Source organism: Geotrypetes seraphini, chromosome 9 (genome assembly GCF_902459505.1).
Source record: "Geotrypetes seraphini chromosome 9, aGeoSer1.1, whole genome shotgun sequence".
In the NCBI taxonomy this organism is placed as follows: domain Eukaryota; kingdom Metazoa; phylum Chordata; class Amphibia; order Gymnophiona; family Dermophiidae; genus Geotrypetes; species Geotrypetes seraphini.
The window spans coordinates 74,368,165-74,384,969 of record NC_047092.1 but is presented as its reverse complement, the minus strand read 5'-3'; the positions used below and the strand labels follow the sequence as shown (position 1 = coordinate 74,384,969).

Genomic DNA, 16,805 nt, shown 5'->3' with positions numbered 1-16,805 from the left:
GGTGCATAGGGACGCCTACGAATGCCTAAGGCCACTTCTGGTACATAATATGCCCACACTGGCCTTAGGCATCTGCAGGTGTCCCTATGTGCCTCCTTAGGCGTGAAACAGGAACGTAAGAATGATGCCTGAAATTTTTTTTTTTAAGTGTATCCTGATGGTTCATTAGACGGCAGTAGGACACCTTCCGCTGCCTAACTTTGGGATACCATTTGAAGAAGTTGGCCCTAATTTCCTGTGGAATTTATACCAGATTAAAAATGAAAGTACTTGCATACTTTTACTTTCATTTTTTTGCGCATTAGTGCATCTTTTTGTAGAGGTAGATCTTTCATGGAAAATAATGCATTTAGATTTGAAAATTCAACCCACATGATTTTTAATTTTATTTAACCATTTCAAACCTATTATTTAGGAAGGACACCATAAAACACAAAAACATAAAAACAAAAACCATACAAAGGAAAAATTGCTTTATTTTCCCACTGAAAATAAACCAACTTAAAGACTTCCTAACAATGCATTGTGGAAAAATTAAGAATGCACTGTAAATCATAACCCTCATGGGATTTTTGCACTGCCTGTATCTGCAGAGTATGGTATTGTTAAATCTGCAGAACAGCAATGGTGAATGAGTGAATAAATGAATGAATGTTTTTAGAAGGTGACCAGAAATGCACAAGATATCCAAGGTATTGTTGCATCCTATTAAAATTATCTTTCTCTTTCAGTCTCTGGCAAAATGATAAAAGACTATTGCACAACTGAACTGTTAAAACAGTCATTTACTAACTACATATTAACACTGATTTGCCACACAGTCCATTGTATAAAAATTGGTTCTAAAGCAAATAAAGCATATAGACTGTTAGTAAATGATCCCCTCATTTATTTAAGGGGTTATTTTACTAATGCCATGCAGCCTATTATATTTAACATATGCTAACTACTCTAAATCCATTAGTGTGCTTTAATAAAAGGATTCTTAAATGTCTGCATGCAGCAACTGACAATGCAAAGACTAGAGAATGACATGGTGACTGTTACCCCTGGCTAGCTGTGGGTAACCCACAGGAACAGGGAGAAAAAGAATGGCTGCAGCGGGTAAAGGGACAAGGCCATTCACCGCTGATGGTAGGAAGGAGGGGGGCTGCTGGACAGTTTGTTTGTTTTTTTGGTTTGTTTGTTTTTTTTGCCGCCTGCCTTCGAGAGGGTATGAGGGTAGGGGGTTGTTGGACCTGCGATAAGGAGGGAGGGGGGCTGCTGGATTCATGAGGGGGGGCTTCTGCTGCATCCGGGAAGCAGGGAAGGAGTTGCTTGGCTGCTGGATGTGGACAGGCTAGAGCTGAATTGAAGGGAGACAGTTGCTGGATCTGGTCTGGGGATTGGGGGGGAAGGGAAACAGGTGCTGGCCCATGTGCTCGGTGGAGTGGAGCTGGAGGGAAGGGAGAGGTGCCAGACCCACACCTGGGCGCTGAAGGGAGAGAATAGAGGTGTTGGACACATGGGAAGGGGGCTAGAGAAAAGGGAGAGAGGTGCAGGACCTGCAGGGAGGAAGAGAGAGAAGGAAAGAGAAATGCTGAACCAAGGGGATGAAAGAAGAGTGAGTGAATTATTGAACATAGTAGAGAGCTGCACGGGAACGGAAATAACGGGAATCCCGTGGAAGCTACGGGGATCCCGTGGTGACCCCCCCCCCAACACACACACACGCACGCCGGGATTCTGTAGGGCCCCGTGTGGTTGCAGGGATCCTACGGGGTTGGAGGCACCTCGAGGGGCTCCAATACCTGCGTGCTTCCTTTTCCTTCCCTCCAACCGCATTCGCTCCCCCACCAAGCAGTGTGCAGCGCTCCAAGCACGCCATCAGTCAGCTGACCCGGAAGCCTTCCCTCTGATGTCAAAGCTAATGTCAGAGAGAAGGCTTCTGGGTCAGCCACGTGCAGGGTGCAGGGCCCTTAGCCCTGTGAAGAAGTGTGGTGGGAAGGCGGGAAGGAGGCAGCTGACCTGGACAGCTCTGGTACAGTCTTGCAGGAGGGGGGACACCGAAGTAGTTGGGCCATAAAAAGCGTGATCGTTGGACCAAGAAAGGGAGAGAGGGGGGCATGGACTTGGGATAGAGAAGGGCACATGTTGGGACATGGGAGGGGCACAAACTTGGGATAAAGGCTGGAAGGAGGGAGGGGGCATAAATTGGGACACAGAAGGAAGGGAGGGACATGAATTTCGGACAGAAAAGGACATGAACTTGGGACATAGGATGGAGGGAGGGAAAGATGCTGAGGTGGGGGTGGAAATAGAAAGGGAGAATTGTTGGGCATGAGTGTGTGACTGAATGTGGAAGAGATACCCAGGGAATAGAAGAAAGAGGAGAATTTTTGAGCATAAGGACGGAGAGGAGTGAGGTACAGGCATGGGGAAGAGAAAGTTGAGAGGGAGAAATGCTGGATATGGTGGTGGAGAGGAACAGATTGAAAGGGATGTAAGAGGGAGGAATGTTCATAGTGGTGGAGGGAATGGAAGGAGAGATGGGGCATGGTGCTTGGGAGGGGCGATAGAAGGAGAAATGTTGGGCATGGGGCTGGTAGGCAGGGGTGAAAGATGCTGCACATGATCCAGGGTGATGAGAGAGGGAGAAATGTTGGGTATGGCAGTAGAGGGGATGGGAGAGATGCACCTTGGATTCTTCTCTCTCTCTTTGCAGCAAGGGAGGGAATGAGAGAGAAAGAGATGATGAACAGTAAGAGAGAGAGAAAGAGACATGTTGCACATGGGGGTGGAAGAGAGAGGACGAAATGCTGTTCAGGAGTGAGGAAAGGAAAAAGAGGGAGATTGATCCAGGACAGAAGAGAGTGAGGATGCTGTACAATGGTAGAAGGGGAAGAGAGAGGGAGAAATGCTGGACCATGGTAGAAGGAACCAATGGACAGCAACAGAAGAATTTGCAGAAGACAGGAAAGCAGAAAAAAGAGAAACAGGGACCATCTTGATGGAAAAAAATAAATCTCCAGACAACAAAGGTAAAAAAGGAAATTGTTGACTAAAATATGTTAGCTTTGAGAAATGTATATAGCAGATGTCTTTGTACTATGTTCAAAAGAAAAGGAAATGCATTGCTGATTTTATTTCTCCAATGCAGAAGTACTTGCTGTGGCTGGTAGGGATCCCCAAGTACCACCAGCCGAGAACCTCCTCCAAAGACAGGCAAAACTCCTCTCCACCAAGTGTAGCAGTCGCTGGTAGCATCCCTGAGCCACTGAGCTGCCAGCATCTGTGACTCGGGGATACTGCTGCTGCCTGCCATGCTTGGCAAAGGGGACCCCCAGCCACCTTCAGAGGAAGTCCTCAACTGATATAGCTTGGGGATCTTCATCAGCTGGAGTATTTATATTTTACATTTAAATTAGATGTTCTGGCGAGACCTGTTTACAAAGTATGTATTCTTTTTTCTTATTTTAATGTTTTTATTAAAGGAACAATGCACAGAAGAAAATACAAAAGTCAACCAGAAAAGAGAACAGCATAATACAATGTCTCAAAACAAGAGACAACAAAAACAGGCATTCACAATTAATATTTCCAAATTAATAAAGTGTCTTTGCTTATTTGTAAATGGGTCTCTACCAGAGCTTTTAATTCAGTAGCATATTATTTCTGAAGTTTATGGGGTTGGGCGGGGAAAGATTTGATTCCAGTGGGGACGGGTTTGCTTTCTGTCCCCGCTCAACTCTCTAGAACATAGAGGAGGGAGGGAGGGAAAGAGAGAGTGTGAGAGACACATTGGTGTAAGGGACTAAGAGAGGCGAGAAGCTGGACACAGGGAGATGGTGGGCATGGATGGGAGCATAGGAACAGGGACAAAATGGGGAATGCTGCATGGAGGTGGTATATGGACACGGAGGGGCAATGCTAGACATGGGAGGGCATATGGACATAGAAGATGGCTAGACATGGAGAATAAGAACGCAGAAGGGAGATGCTGGACAGGCAGGGCATAAACATATAGATGAGTGATACTATACACAGGAGGAGGGGATCAAAGAATGGTGAGATGATGAAGGGAGGGAGATGGGCACAGAGGAAATACTGGAAAGGGAAGTATAGGAGACAGAGAAGGGAAATGCTTGCTGAACATGGAAGAAAAACATACCCAGAGATGGAAGATGAATGGTGAGCATGGAGAAAAAATACATGTCAAATGGTCAGGAGACCCTGCCAAATGAGTTAAGAGTAGACAAATGGAAACAGAAACCAGATACTGAGACCAATGTAATGTGAAGAATAAAATGACCAGACAATAAAAGATATAATTTTTTTTTTTCTATTTTGTGATTAGAATATATCAGATTTGAAATATGTATCCTGCAAGAGCTGGTGTTAGATATAACTGGGGACTGCAAAGCCCAGGCTGTGTTTCTTTCGCTTCCAGCTGGCTTAGGGCTCTCTCTGACCACGGGGTGATTGCCCTAGTTGCACTTCTCTAACACTATTCCTGCCATGTGTGACTGAAGTATTCTGTTAGCCTGATTTTTTTATATGTAGCATTCTGTAGTAATTTGACTTCAGCTTTTTCGATAGTGTAGGGAATATTTGTGAGGGGAAGGGAAGACAGGGGTTTTGTTGATCCTTGCTCTGTATTATTTGTGATTTATAAAGTGACAATTGTACAGAATATTGTTTCTTTTTATACTTTAATAAAATAAGTTCAGTATAAAACTATTTGAGGTTTGTGCGGATAGGATCAGATGGTTTGCAGGGATAGGGACTGAGCTCGTGGGGGTGGGGGTGGGGACCGAGCTCATGGGGACGAGATGGGGTGGGGTCTGAGCTCACGGGGACAAGTTGTCTAAATATTTTTCTATTCCTAAGTTTCTTGGTCCTAGAAATGTGTGTAAATTAAAAAAGCAAAGAAAAGAGTTCTACAAAAGATACCAGTTTGGTTTGTTGTAGTTGTTGTGCTGCCTGTGTTGGGTACGAGGAAGAGGGACTGGATAAATGAGCCCAGAGCATTCACAATATCACGGAAAACCTTGGTTGAATGTTGCTTCATATCATAGGACTGGCAGAAAGACCTGTGAAATGTTAGAAAGGTTTAGGGATAATTATTTAAAAAATTTCTTTGCAGCCTACAACTTAGGTGGATTACAATAAAACACAATATTTCACATAATCTTCACAACAAAACAAGTATCCCTACTACCTCATTCCCTCTTCTAAAATCATGTTTCCCAGAACCTAAGAACAAAAAAAGAAGGATGTCCTAAAGTGGCTTAGCGAGGGTAGGAGGCACCTGAGGCGGTAGCGCCCCCTCTCCCTGCACACTCTCCCCCACACACTCCTTCCTCTCCGCACATCCCCTCTTCCTCCCATACCTCTTTAAATCTTCACCAGTGTGAGCAGCTTCTCCAGCCTGCTACTCTCATCAGCTTTCCTTCTGACATCACTTCCTGGCCCCACAACCCAGAAGTGATTTAGAGGGGAGTCAGGCTGATGCGAGCAGCAGGCCGGAGATGCTGCTCATAATGGCAAAGATTTAAAGAGGTACAGGGTGGGGAATGAGCATGGGGGAGTGGAGGGGTGCCAGCACCCCCACCAATATGGCACCTGGGGTGGTCTGCCTCTCTTAATACACCACTGATGTCATATAAAAAACATAATAATTTAAGAAGAAGAATATTACTTTTAGCAAACCTAAAAACAAACTTGCTTACCTATAAAAAGTGTTCACAAGCACACATTTAACACACCTTAGAATGGCTTGCTGCAGACATCCTGCAGAACATTCGAGATTTGCATGCACTAAAAAATATTTTAATTTTTTCCAGAGGGGCATTTCTGCACTGATCAGTTAGCACAGCTATATTACTGTGCACTAAGGAGCCCTTTTACCAAACTGAGGTAAAAAGTGGCCTTCATGCTGGCTTACATGGGTCCTTCCTAAATGCTAAAGCCATTTTTTTCCATATAGGTAAAATGGCCTTTTTAAAATTTTATGAATTAATGGACATGCATTAATTTTCCATTAGCATGTGGCCAATAGCACATGAGCAAATACCAATACCAATTTTGTAGGTGGTAAAGGTTCATACACTAACCACGTACTAATCAGTTAGCATTCAGTGATGTAGCTTTGCTAATTGATTAGCACAGTATACACCTGAAATAAATTATTATTATTATTATTATTCCCCCTCCCCCCGACCTACCCTCAGAATGAGTAGCACGTGCACATGCAAAAATTACCTCAGGACGCCCAAGTGCACCCTGTGGTAAACAAATGTTGGTTCTTACTGCAGCTTAGTCACTAACTAATTAGCACAGCATTAATAAGTGAGCTCTTACCACCTACAAAATAGATGTTGGTAAGTGCTCACATGCTAATTTTTTTCATGGCCTTGTGCTAAAGGCAATATTAGCGCATGGCCATTAATTGGAAAAATGGCTATTTTACAGCTGCAGTAAAAATGGCCCTTAGCATGAGAAAAACCTGTGTAAAGTCAAATATCTCCCAAGAGGACACAGCTGAGCTGTATGCCTTATGGACTGCTATCTTTAAAGTACACCTAACTACAGATAAAGCACAGTTACTTACCTGTAACAGGTGTTATCCAAGGACAGCAGGTAGATATTCTCACATGCAGGTGATGTCATCCACGGAACATCCACAGTGCAAAAGTGGATTGTCACTTTAAACTGCTTGTAAATCTCTAGACTGCCCGTACTGCACATGCGCCGGTGCCTTCCAGCATGACACTGGTTCGCAGAATCATCAGTTCAGTAAAAAAAGCTAAGAAGCCAACTAGGGGAAGTGGAAGAGTTGCGACATCTGTTCCAGGTAAGTAACTGTACATTATCCTAGGACAAGCAGGCAATATATTCTAACATATGGAAACCCTAGCTGGTAACAAAGGAGTTGGAGTTTGGCATTTAAGCAGAGAATAAATTTTGCAGAACTGCTTAGCTGAATTGACTATCTCGTCTGGAATGATTCTTCAGACAGTAGTGTGATGTGAAAGTATGAACTGAGGACCAAGTGGCTGCTTTACTGATATCTTCATAGGAGTGTTAACATAGATGAGCTACTGAAGTTGCTACAGCCCTAATTATATGTGTGGTGACACGACCTTCTAGTGTCAGCCCAGCCTGAGCATAGCAAAATGTAATACAGTCTGCTAGCAATGTAGAGATAGTTCTCTTGGTGACAGGGAATCCAAGTCTGTTTGAATCAAATGAGAGGAACAATTGAGTGGAAGTCCTTTGAGGTTTGGTTCTATCCAAGTAAAAAGCAAGAGCATGCTTACAGTCCAATGTCTGGAGTGCAGCTTCACTAAGGCGAGAATGAAGTCTTGGAAAGAAGACAGGAAGAAATATAGACTGGTTCAAATGAAAATCTGAGATGACCTTAGGAAGAAATTTTGGATATGTACAGAGAACCACCCTATCATGGTAGAATGTTGTTTAAGGTGGATCTCAGACAAGTGCTTGCAGTTCACCGACTCGGCATACTGAAGTGATGCAGATTAAGAATACTACTTTCCACATGAGATGTTTGAGACATGAAGACACTATTAGTTCAAAGGGAGGCTTCATCAGGGCTGATAGTATAATATTCCAAGCAACTGGAGGAGGTCTGATTGGTGGTTTGGTATGAAAAATGCTCTTCGTGAATCTGGAGATCAAAGGATGGACAGATAGTGGCTTTTTATGCAAAGGTGTCTGATTGAAGTGGTTTAAAGACCAGAGTTGGAGAGGTGTAGCAGATAGTCCAGGACTGATGGGAGAGGTGCTATGAGGATCATGGTACCTTGTTTTTGGCGAAGTTTGAAGATTTCCCTATCAAGGGAACTGGAGGAAAAGCATATAGAAACTCGTCAGTCCAGTCCAGAAGAAGGCATCTGACTCTAGATGACTGGAAGTGTACAGTATATTCTGGAACAGAAAAGAAGACTTTATGAGTATGGTGAGAAGCAAAGATATCTATCTCCGGAATCCTCCAGTTTGAAAATAGCTGATGTTAACACAGTTGAATTGAGTGACTTTCATGAGGTTGCAGGAATCTGCTGAGCTTGTCTGCTAGAATGTTTTGTTTTCCTGCTAGGTAAACAGTTTTGAGAATATGTTGCAAGGGATCACCCCAGGACCAAATCTGTATGGCTTCTTGACAAAGGAGGCAATATCCCATCCCTCCTTGTTTGTTCATGTAGTACATGACTACTTAGTTGTCTGTTCAGATGAGTGCTACCCGATTGAGGAGGCAATCTTGAAAGATACAGAGAGCATTGTGGATTGCACATAATTTGAGAAGATTGATATGTAGAGGTTTTTTTGAGGATTACAGCTGCCTTGATTATGGAGGCCCCTGAGGTGGGCTTCCCACCCAAACATGGATGATAGACTGATTAGTGTTAACCACCACTAAAGGAATTGACTACCTGCAGTCTTTGGGACCATAGGGTCGAAAGTTTCCATTGAGATTGTCCGGGATGTAAACGGGCAAATAGATTTACATTAACCATTGATGCCATGTGACCTAGAAGACGCATCATCAATAAGTGGTGATGTGAAGAGCAGATATTTTCTGGCAAATCTGAGTCAGAGCATCGAGTGTCTGCTGTGGTAAAAATACCCGCGCTTGAGTTGTGTTTAAAAAGGCTCCAATAAATTCTGATAATTGACTGCAAATCCTAGAAGCTCTAGCAGATATACTTTCAAATTGATGATTAATTGAGCTGCCTGAAGGTAAAGGGCCTTGATCAACCAGTCGTCTAAATAAGGGAATACTTGAAAGCCACAAGGGCGGAGTGTTGCAGCTACTACAACTAAACATTTTGTGAAAACACTGGGTGCTGAAACTAGATCAAATGGAAGCACCCTGTACTGGAAGTGATGTGTGCCCAATTGAAAGCGAAGAAACTTCCTGTGGGCTGAGAGAATGGGAATGTGAGGGTAGGTCTCCTTGAGATGTAGAGAGCAAAGCCAGTCGTTTTTCTCCAAAAGTGGTAACAGGGTTCCCAGAGAGACCATTCTGAACTTCTTTACTAAATATTTGTTGAGTGCATGGAGATCTAGGATTGGACAAAGATCTACAGTCTTCTTCAGTATTAGGAAATACTTGGAATAGAACCTTTGGCCCCTCTCCTGCAGAGGAGCATGTTCTATCACATTGAGCTGGAGGAGGGCTGAGAACTCTTGGTGAAGAAGGATGGTCTGTTTGGAACTGAAAGGAGTATTTTTTAGATTAAGAGCATAACCTTGTCTCACTATTTGTATGACCCAGTGGTTTGATGTTATGAGGGATCATTGGTGATAGAATTGAGTGAAACAACCTCTGATAGGTAGGGTTGAGGGTGTAGGTTGTAGTATGCTGGCTAGGCTCTCTAGTAAGAAGTCAAAAAGACTGTTCAGATTTCTGCTGAGTTTGCATTTGAGTCTTTTGAGCCCTCTGTTGCTTGAGGGTTTTTGAGGAAGGGCTCTTAAAGAGGCAGATGGAACATATCTGCACCTGGAATAGTAAGAGTGCTTAGGATTGTAAAACCATTTGATAGGTTGAAATTTGGAAGATTTTGAAGCTCACAGAATGGTTATAGACTCTTCGTGTCTTGTGATCTTTTCGTTGGCCTCCTCTATTTTCTCCCCAAAGAGCTCATCACCAAAGCATGGGATATTGACTAAGTGCTCCTGCACATTGGAATCCAAGTCAAAAACTCTTAGCCATGCTTGTCTCCTCATGGCAATAGATAATGCTGATGCTCGTGAGGTGACAAAGGCAATAAGACTGATGTAGCCATATACCGTATTTTTCGCTCTATAAGACGCACTTTTTGCCCCAAAACAATTGGTTGGAAATAAGGGTGCGTCTTATAAAGCAAATACCCCCTCCCCCCCGAACTTAATTCCTTCAGTGGTCCAGCGCTGTAGGGCAGGAGCTTTCAGCCTCCTGCTCTTTCCTCTGGCTGACTCCCTCTATGTAGACACCACTGTCTACATGCTTACCCTCAGTGCCGCTCCACGCTGGCATGGAGGAAGAGTTGCTGAAGCATGTCTCTTCAGCTCCCTGTTTTCAGCACCGGCGGGGGAAGGCAGTAGAATACATCGCCACAGCAGACAAAAAAAAAGTTTTCAGTTCCGGCGACGCTGTACAAAAGGGAGAAAGACCTCTGACAGTACAGAGGTTAAATACCGCCACTGCCGATGGACATTTTCTCTTCACAGTGGCTGCTTGAAATGCGAGGACTCCCGCTGACCGCATCGGGACTGGGAAAGAGCCAGCAAAGCAGCAACATCTCTCTTCAGCTCCCTCCCCTCAGGGCCCTTCCTCCAGCTAACTCCCTCCTGCCCTTTCCTCCAGCTGACTCCCACAGTGTGGGACAAGGCAGGAAGCAAAAAGCTCACACCTGCCTTCTGCACTGCTTTGACTCTGACTAGGCCTGCCTGCCCTGCCTGTCACCAGGCCACTAGGCCTGCCTGCCTGCTACTAAGCCTGCCTGACCTGTGCCCTGTCCATACCCTGTGCCCTTTCCCGGTCTGCCCTGTCCCAGCCTATCCTGTCCCAGCCTACCACTTGACCAACAGAGGGGGGACAGGGTACAGAGTCTGACAGGGAGGGGGGGACAGGGTGCAGAGCCTGGCAAGGAGTGTGGGGTTGGGTGCAGAGCCTGAATTTGGTTCAGAATGTTTTTTTCCTTGTTTTCCTTCTCTAAATCTAGGGTGCTTCTTATGGTCAGGTGCGTCTTATGGAGCGAAAAATACGGTACTTCCTTGCTTCCAACAAGTCATTAGAAAGATGTTGAAAGTCATTTAGTTGGTCATCAGGAGGAATAAACTATTCATAATGAGATAGTTTTTGTACTAATGACTCCCTGTAAAAGGTCATATAAAAATTGAAACTCAATATTCTACTGGTTAACATTGAGTTCTGAAAAAGTCTTCAGCCAAACTTGTCTAAAGTTCTTCCTTCTCTACCAGGTGGAGTGCTAGTATAGGTTCCGGAGCTGCTAATCTTCTTTAACACAGACTCTACAAGGACTCTGTATAAGAAGTCAAGCTTTTGTCGAAGCAGCGTCGAGCTGGCATCACTCTAAACAGGCTGCTTGGCCTTGTCCATCGGGGATTTTACTCTGCCGCGTTACTGATGAAATCCCCGACAGACAAGGCCAAGCAGCCTGTTTAGAGTGCTGCTCGCCCCACGCTGCTTCGGCTGAAAGTAGGGCTCGCTCGCGGTCGGCAGGTAGGGTAGGATGGAGGGTCAGCAGGGGTTCAGCTGCAAGTTGGGAGCAGGGTGGGTGCTCAAGGGTTCTGCTGCACAAGGGATGAGAGGGAGAGAAGGATAGAAGCTGGGCAAGGGTTATGCTGCATGAGGGATGGGAAGGAAGGATAGAAGCTGGGCAAACTTCTGCTGCACAGGGGGATGGGAGGGAGGGAGGGGATGAAAAATGCTGCACATGTGGAAGAGAGAAAGGAAAGAGGAAGAATTGGGGTGAAGGAGAGGAAGGGAGAGATGGTCATGTGCATACCCCGAAAATAAGACCTAGTGCCTTTTTTGGGCCCCAAATGAATATAAAACAGTATCTTCTTTTCATGGATACACGGTATATATTGTATAGAAACATAGAAATAGACGGCAGATAAGGGCCACGGCCCATCTAGTCTGCCCACCCCAATGACCCTCCCCTTTCTCTGTGAATAGATCCCACGTGTCTATCCCATTTGGCCTTAAAATCAGGCATGCTGCTGGCCTCAATAACCTGAAGTGGAAGACTATTCCAGCGATCAACCACCCTTTCAGTGAAAAAGAATTTCCTGGTGTCCCCGTGCAGTTTCCCACCGCTGATTTTCCACGGATGCCCCCTTGTTGCCGCGGGACCCTTGAAAAAGAAGATATCTTCTTCCACCTCGATGCGGCCCGTGAGATACTTGAATGTCTCGATCATGTCACCCCTCTCTCTGCGTTCCTCGAGTGAGTACAGCTGCAACTTATCCAGCCGTTCCTCGTATGGGAGATCCTTGAGTCCCGAGACCATCCGGGTGGCCATTCTCTGGACCGACTCCAGTCTCAGCACATCCTTACGGTAATGCGGCCTCCAGAATTGCACACAGTATTCCAGGTGGGGCCTCACCATGGAGGCAGCAGAAGGCCAGCGAAGCTTTCCAGTATACTGCATTGACTGTCACATGTATGACTACCTCCCTTCCGGGAGGCAGGCCTACATATGCAGTCGATGTCAGGAACTGGCTAGCCTAAAAAAGGAGGTCGGGAGACTGCAGATCAAAGTACAGGAGCTAGAGGGACTCTGCTCCATAGAGGAACTAAGGGAATCTGAACCGACAGAGGACACCACCAGAGAAAACCACATCAACGAACAGGTCAGAGAACTTGAAAGATTCATCGAGGAGGCCTGCAAGATGGTAGAAACACAGGATCACCCGCTCTTCAGAAGGGAACAAACGGATGGAGGACAGGACCCGCCAGGAGCCACCAGGAGCCGAGGGAGAGGAACCTTGCGGAGGAACCAACCAGGAGAAGGAAGGATTGGAGGACCCAATCATCGATACAGACCTGAGACCCAGAAGGAAGCTGAGGAGAGGAAAATCTGCTATCGTGGTGGGAGACTCAATCCTGAGAGAGGTGGACAGACACATAGCAGGAGGCAGAGCGGATCGCCTAGTGACATGTCTCCCAGGGGCGAGGACAAAGGACATCTCCGACAGAATCGAGAGAATCATGGAGGGAGCTGAGACAGAGGACACAGCAGTGATAATCCACGTCGAAACAAATGACGTCAGCAGAAGGAATTTCAACATGACTACACTGACCGAGCAGTTTAAGATCCTGGGGAGGAAGCTGAAGCTGAGGACAGGGAAGATAGCCTTTTCAGAGATCCTGCCAGTACCAAGGGCAGATGCGAGGAGGCAGACCGAGCTGCAAGCAACAAATGGATGGCTGAGGCGATGGTGTGACGCGGAGGGTTTCCTCTTTGTACGGAACTGGTCAACCTTCCTGGGGAAAAACAAGCTCTACAGGAAAGACGGACTGCATTTGAGCACGGCTGGGACGAGGATGCTGGCACGTAACATCCAGACCTGCATAGACATGACTTTAAACTAATAACAAGGGGAAAGCCGATAGTCGATCTGACCTCAACACATCGGACCACAGTATCGAGCAAGGATACTGAAACAGGAAATGGCGATAGTGGACTAGAGACAAAATGGACACTTTATGGACATATACCCAAAGATGTAGCACAGGGACCCAAGAGGAAATTAGAACTAAAGAGCAAGACAAGGAGGAAACAGCCGGAACCAGAGGGCTATCGAAGAATAAAGAAGCGGGCAGAGGACGGGATAGACACATCACAGGAGGCAGCACGTGAGGAGACCAGCAGGAGAAACAAATCAAGAGTAGATCCAAAAGAAAAGGTAACAAACTGGGACTTAAATTGCCTATATACAAATGCTAGGAACCTAAGGACTAAAATGGGGGAGCTAGAAGTTATAGCCGGAAATAAGGACCTAGACATAATAGGAATCACAGAGACATGGTGGTCAGAGGACAACAAATGGGATATGGCCCTACCAGGGTACAAACTCTACAGGAGGGACAGGGCACACAAGAAGGGGGGAGGAATAGCACTGTATATAAAGGACTCCATTCCTTCATCCAGAACAGAAACAACAATAAGGGCAGATGGTCTGGAGTCACTATGGGTTAAGCTGACAGGAGGGGAAGGAGCTGACATCAAGTTGGGACTGTACTATCACCCACCAGGACAGCCAGAAGCAAACGGCCTGGACCTGGAGGCCGAACTGAGGCAGGTGTGCAAAAGTGGAAGGGTGGTGGTTATGGGGGATTTCAACTATCCGGGAATAGACTGGGACATTGGGCACTCAAATTGCACGAGAGAAACTAAATTCCTAGAGGCGATAAGGGACTGTTTCATGGAGCAACTGGTCACGGAACCAACGCGAGGGGATGCCACTCTAGACCTAATCCTCAACGGGCTAGAGGGACCCGCAAAGGAAGTGGTGGTACTAGCACCATTAGGGAACAGCGATCACAACATGATCCAGTACAAATTAAACATGGGAACATCAAAGGTGAAAAGAACCACAACGACAGCACTCAACTTCAGAAAAGGAAACTACAAGGACATGAGGAAAATGGTAGGAAAAAAGCTCAAAAATAGCTCAGGGAAGGTGAAGACCGTAAAGGAAGCCTGGGCACTGCTTAAAGGTACAGTGCTCGAGGCACAAGACCTGTGCGTCCCAAGGTTTAGGAAAGGGTGCAAAAAAAACTCGAACTAGAAACCCAGCATGGATAACAACTGCAATTAAAAAGGCGATAAGCGACAAGAAATCATCCTTCAAGAAATGGAAAAAGAAACCAACAAAGGAAAACCATGAAGAGCACAAAAGACACCAGAAAGAATGTCGAGAGGTCAGAAAAGCAAAGAGAGAATATGAAGAAAGACTGGCAGGAGAAGCAAGAAACTTCAAACCCTTCTTCAAGTATGTGAAAGGGAAACAACCAGCCAGAGAGGAAGTGGGACCACTGGACGACGGAGACAGGAAAGGAGCGATAAAGGAGGAAAAAGAGATAGCAGAAAGGTTAAACAAATTCTTCTCGTCAGTCTTCACCAGAGAGGACACATCCAATATCCCAGAACCCGAGGTGATTATAAACGGAGAACACGACGAAAGGCTGGTACAACTAGAAGTAAGCAAAGAGGATGTCCTCAGACAGATAGACAGACTAAAGAGCGACAAATCACCAGGCCCGGACGGCATCCACCCAAGGGTACTAAAAGAACTGAGAAACGAAATAGCAGAGACACTTCGCCAAATATGTAACCTCTCCCTAAAAACTGGGGAGATCCCAGAGGACTGGAAAATAGCACATGTCACGCCCATCTTTAAGAAGGGATCAAGGGGTGACCCGGGAAACTACAGGCCTGTGAGCTTGACCTCGGTTCCAGGAAAGATGATGGAAGCAATGGTAAAAGACACAATCTGCGAACATATAGAAAACAATGGACAACTGAAGGCGAGCCAGCATGGCTTCTGCAAGGGAAGGTCGTGCCTCACGAACTTGCTGTACTTCTTTGAGGGAATAAACAGCCAGATGGATAAGGGGGAATCCATAGACATCATTTACCTTGACTTCCAAAAAGCCTTCGACAAGGTACCTCACGAACGGCTACTTAAAAAGCTGTGGAACCACGGGGTGCAAGGGGATATATACCGATGGATCAAACACTGGTTGGCAGGCAGGAAACAGAGGGTTGGAGTGAAGGGCCAATACTCAGATTGGCAGTGGGTCACGAGCGGAGTTCCGCAGGGGTCGGTGCTGGGACCTCTACTGTTCAATATATTTATTAACGATCTGGAGACAGGGACAAAATGTGAGGTTATCAAATTTGCTGATGACACCAAACTCTGCAGCAGGGTTAGAAACACGGAAGATTGTGAAGACCTGCAAAGGGACCTAACGAGACTGGAAGACTGGGCAAAAAAGTGGCAAATAAGTTTTAACGTAGAGAAATGCAAGGTCATGCATGTAGGGAAAAAGAACCCGATGTTCAGCTACAAAATGGAGGGAACACTGCTAGGGGTGAGTAACCTGGAAAGGGACCTGGGGGTGATGGTCGACACATCACTGAAACCATCGGCGCAATGTGCGACAGCCTCAAAGAAAGCAAACAGAATGCTGGGCATCATCAAAAAGGGTATCACAACCAGGACGAAGGAAGTCATCATGCCGCTGTATCGCGCAATGGTGCGCCTGCACCTGGAGTACTGTGTTCAATACTGGTCGCCATACCTCAAGAAGGACATGGCGGTACTCGAGGGAGTGCAGAGGAGGGCGACTAAACTGATAAAAGGTATGGAAAATTTTTCATACGTTGACAGGTTAAAAATGCTGGGGCTGTTCTCCCTGGAGAAGAGGAGACTTAGGGGGGACATGATAGAAACCTTCAAAATCCTTAAGGGCATAGAAAAAGTGAATAAGGACAGATTCTTCAAACTGTGGGGAGCCACAAGCACTAGGGGTCACTCGGAGAAATTGAAAGGGGACAGGTTTAGAACAAATGCTAGGAAGTTCTTTTTTACCCAGAGGTTGGTGGACACATTGAACGCGCTTCCGGAGGATGTGATAGGCCAGAACTCTGTACAGGGGTTCAAGGAGGGTTTGGATAGGTTCCTGGAGGATAAAGGGATAGAGGGGTACAGATAGAACTTGAGATAGGTTATAGAAGTGGTCAGAAACCACTTCACAGGTTGCAGACCTGAGGGGCCACCGCGGGAGCGGACCACTGGGCGAGATGGACCTCGGTCTGACCCAGTGGAGGCAACTTCTTATGTTCTTATGTTATCTATACAATGGCATAATGACTTCAGGCTTACGGCTGACGAAACTCTTGCGTATGCAACCTATGATTTGTCTTGCCTTGGATGAAGCTTGCTCCACTTGATTGGCAGTCTTCATGTTCTCACTGACGATCACCCCTAAGTCTCGTTCTGCTTCAGTTCTTGTTAGGATCTCGCCATTAAGGGTGTAAGTCTTGCATGGATTATGGCTGCCCAGGTGCATGACTTTGCATTTTTTGGCATTGAAGCTGAGTTGCCAGGACCTAGACCAGCGCTCCAGTAGGAGTAGGTCATGCATCATGTTGTCGGACATTGAATTTATGTCTGTTGTGCTTTTGCCCACTACATTGCTTAGTTTGGCGTCATCGGCGAATAATGTTATTTTACCTCGCAGCCCTTCTGCCAAGTCTCTTATAAAGATGTTGAATAGGACCGAG

General features: G+C 45.9%; 1 protein-coding gene across 2 annotated transcripts in view; it reads right to left on the bottom strand.

The window, feature by feature from the left end:
- MON2 (MON2 homolog, regulator of endosome-to-Golgi trafficking) overlaps positions 1 to 16,805 on the bottom strand; it is a 522,785-nt gene that overhangs the window by 361,576 nt on the left and 144,404 nt on the right. For both annotated transcript variants that reach the window (XM_033958262.1, XM_033958263.1), the window contains exon 10: positions 4,933 to 5,072. In XM_033958262.1, coding sequence (XP_033814153.1) covers positions 4,933 to 5,072 — 140 coding nt within the window. The remainder of the gene's footprint in view (positions 1 to 4,932; positions 5,073 to 16,805) is intronic.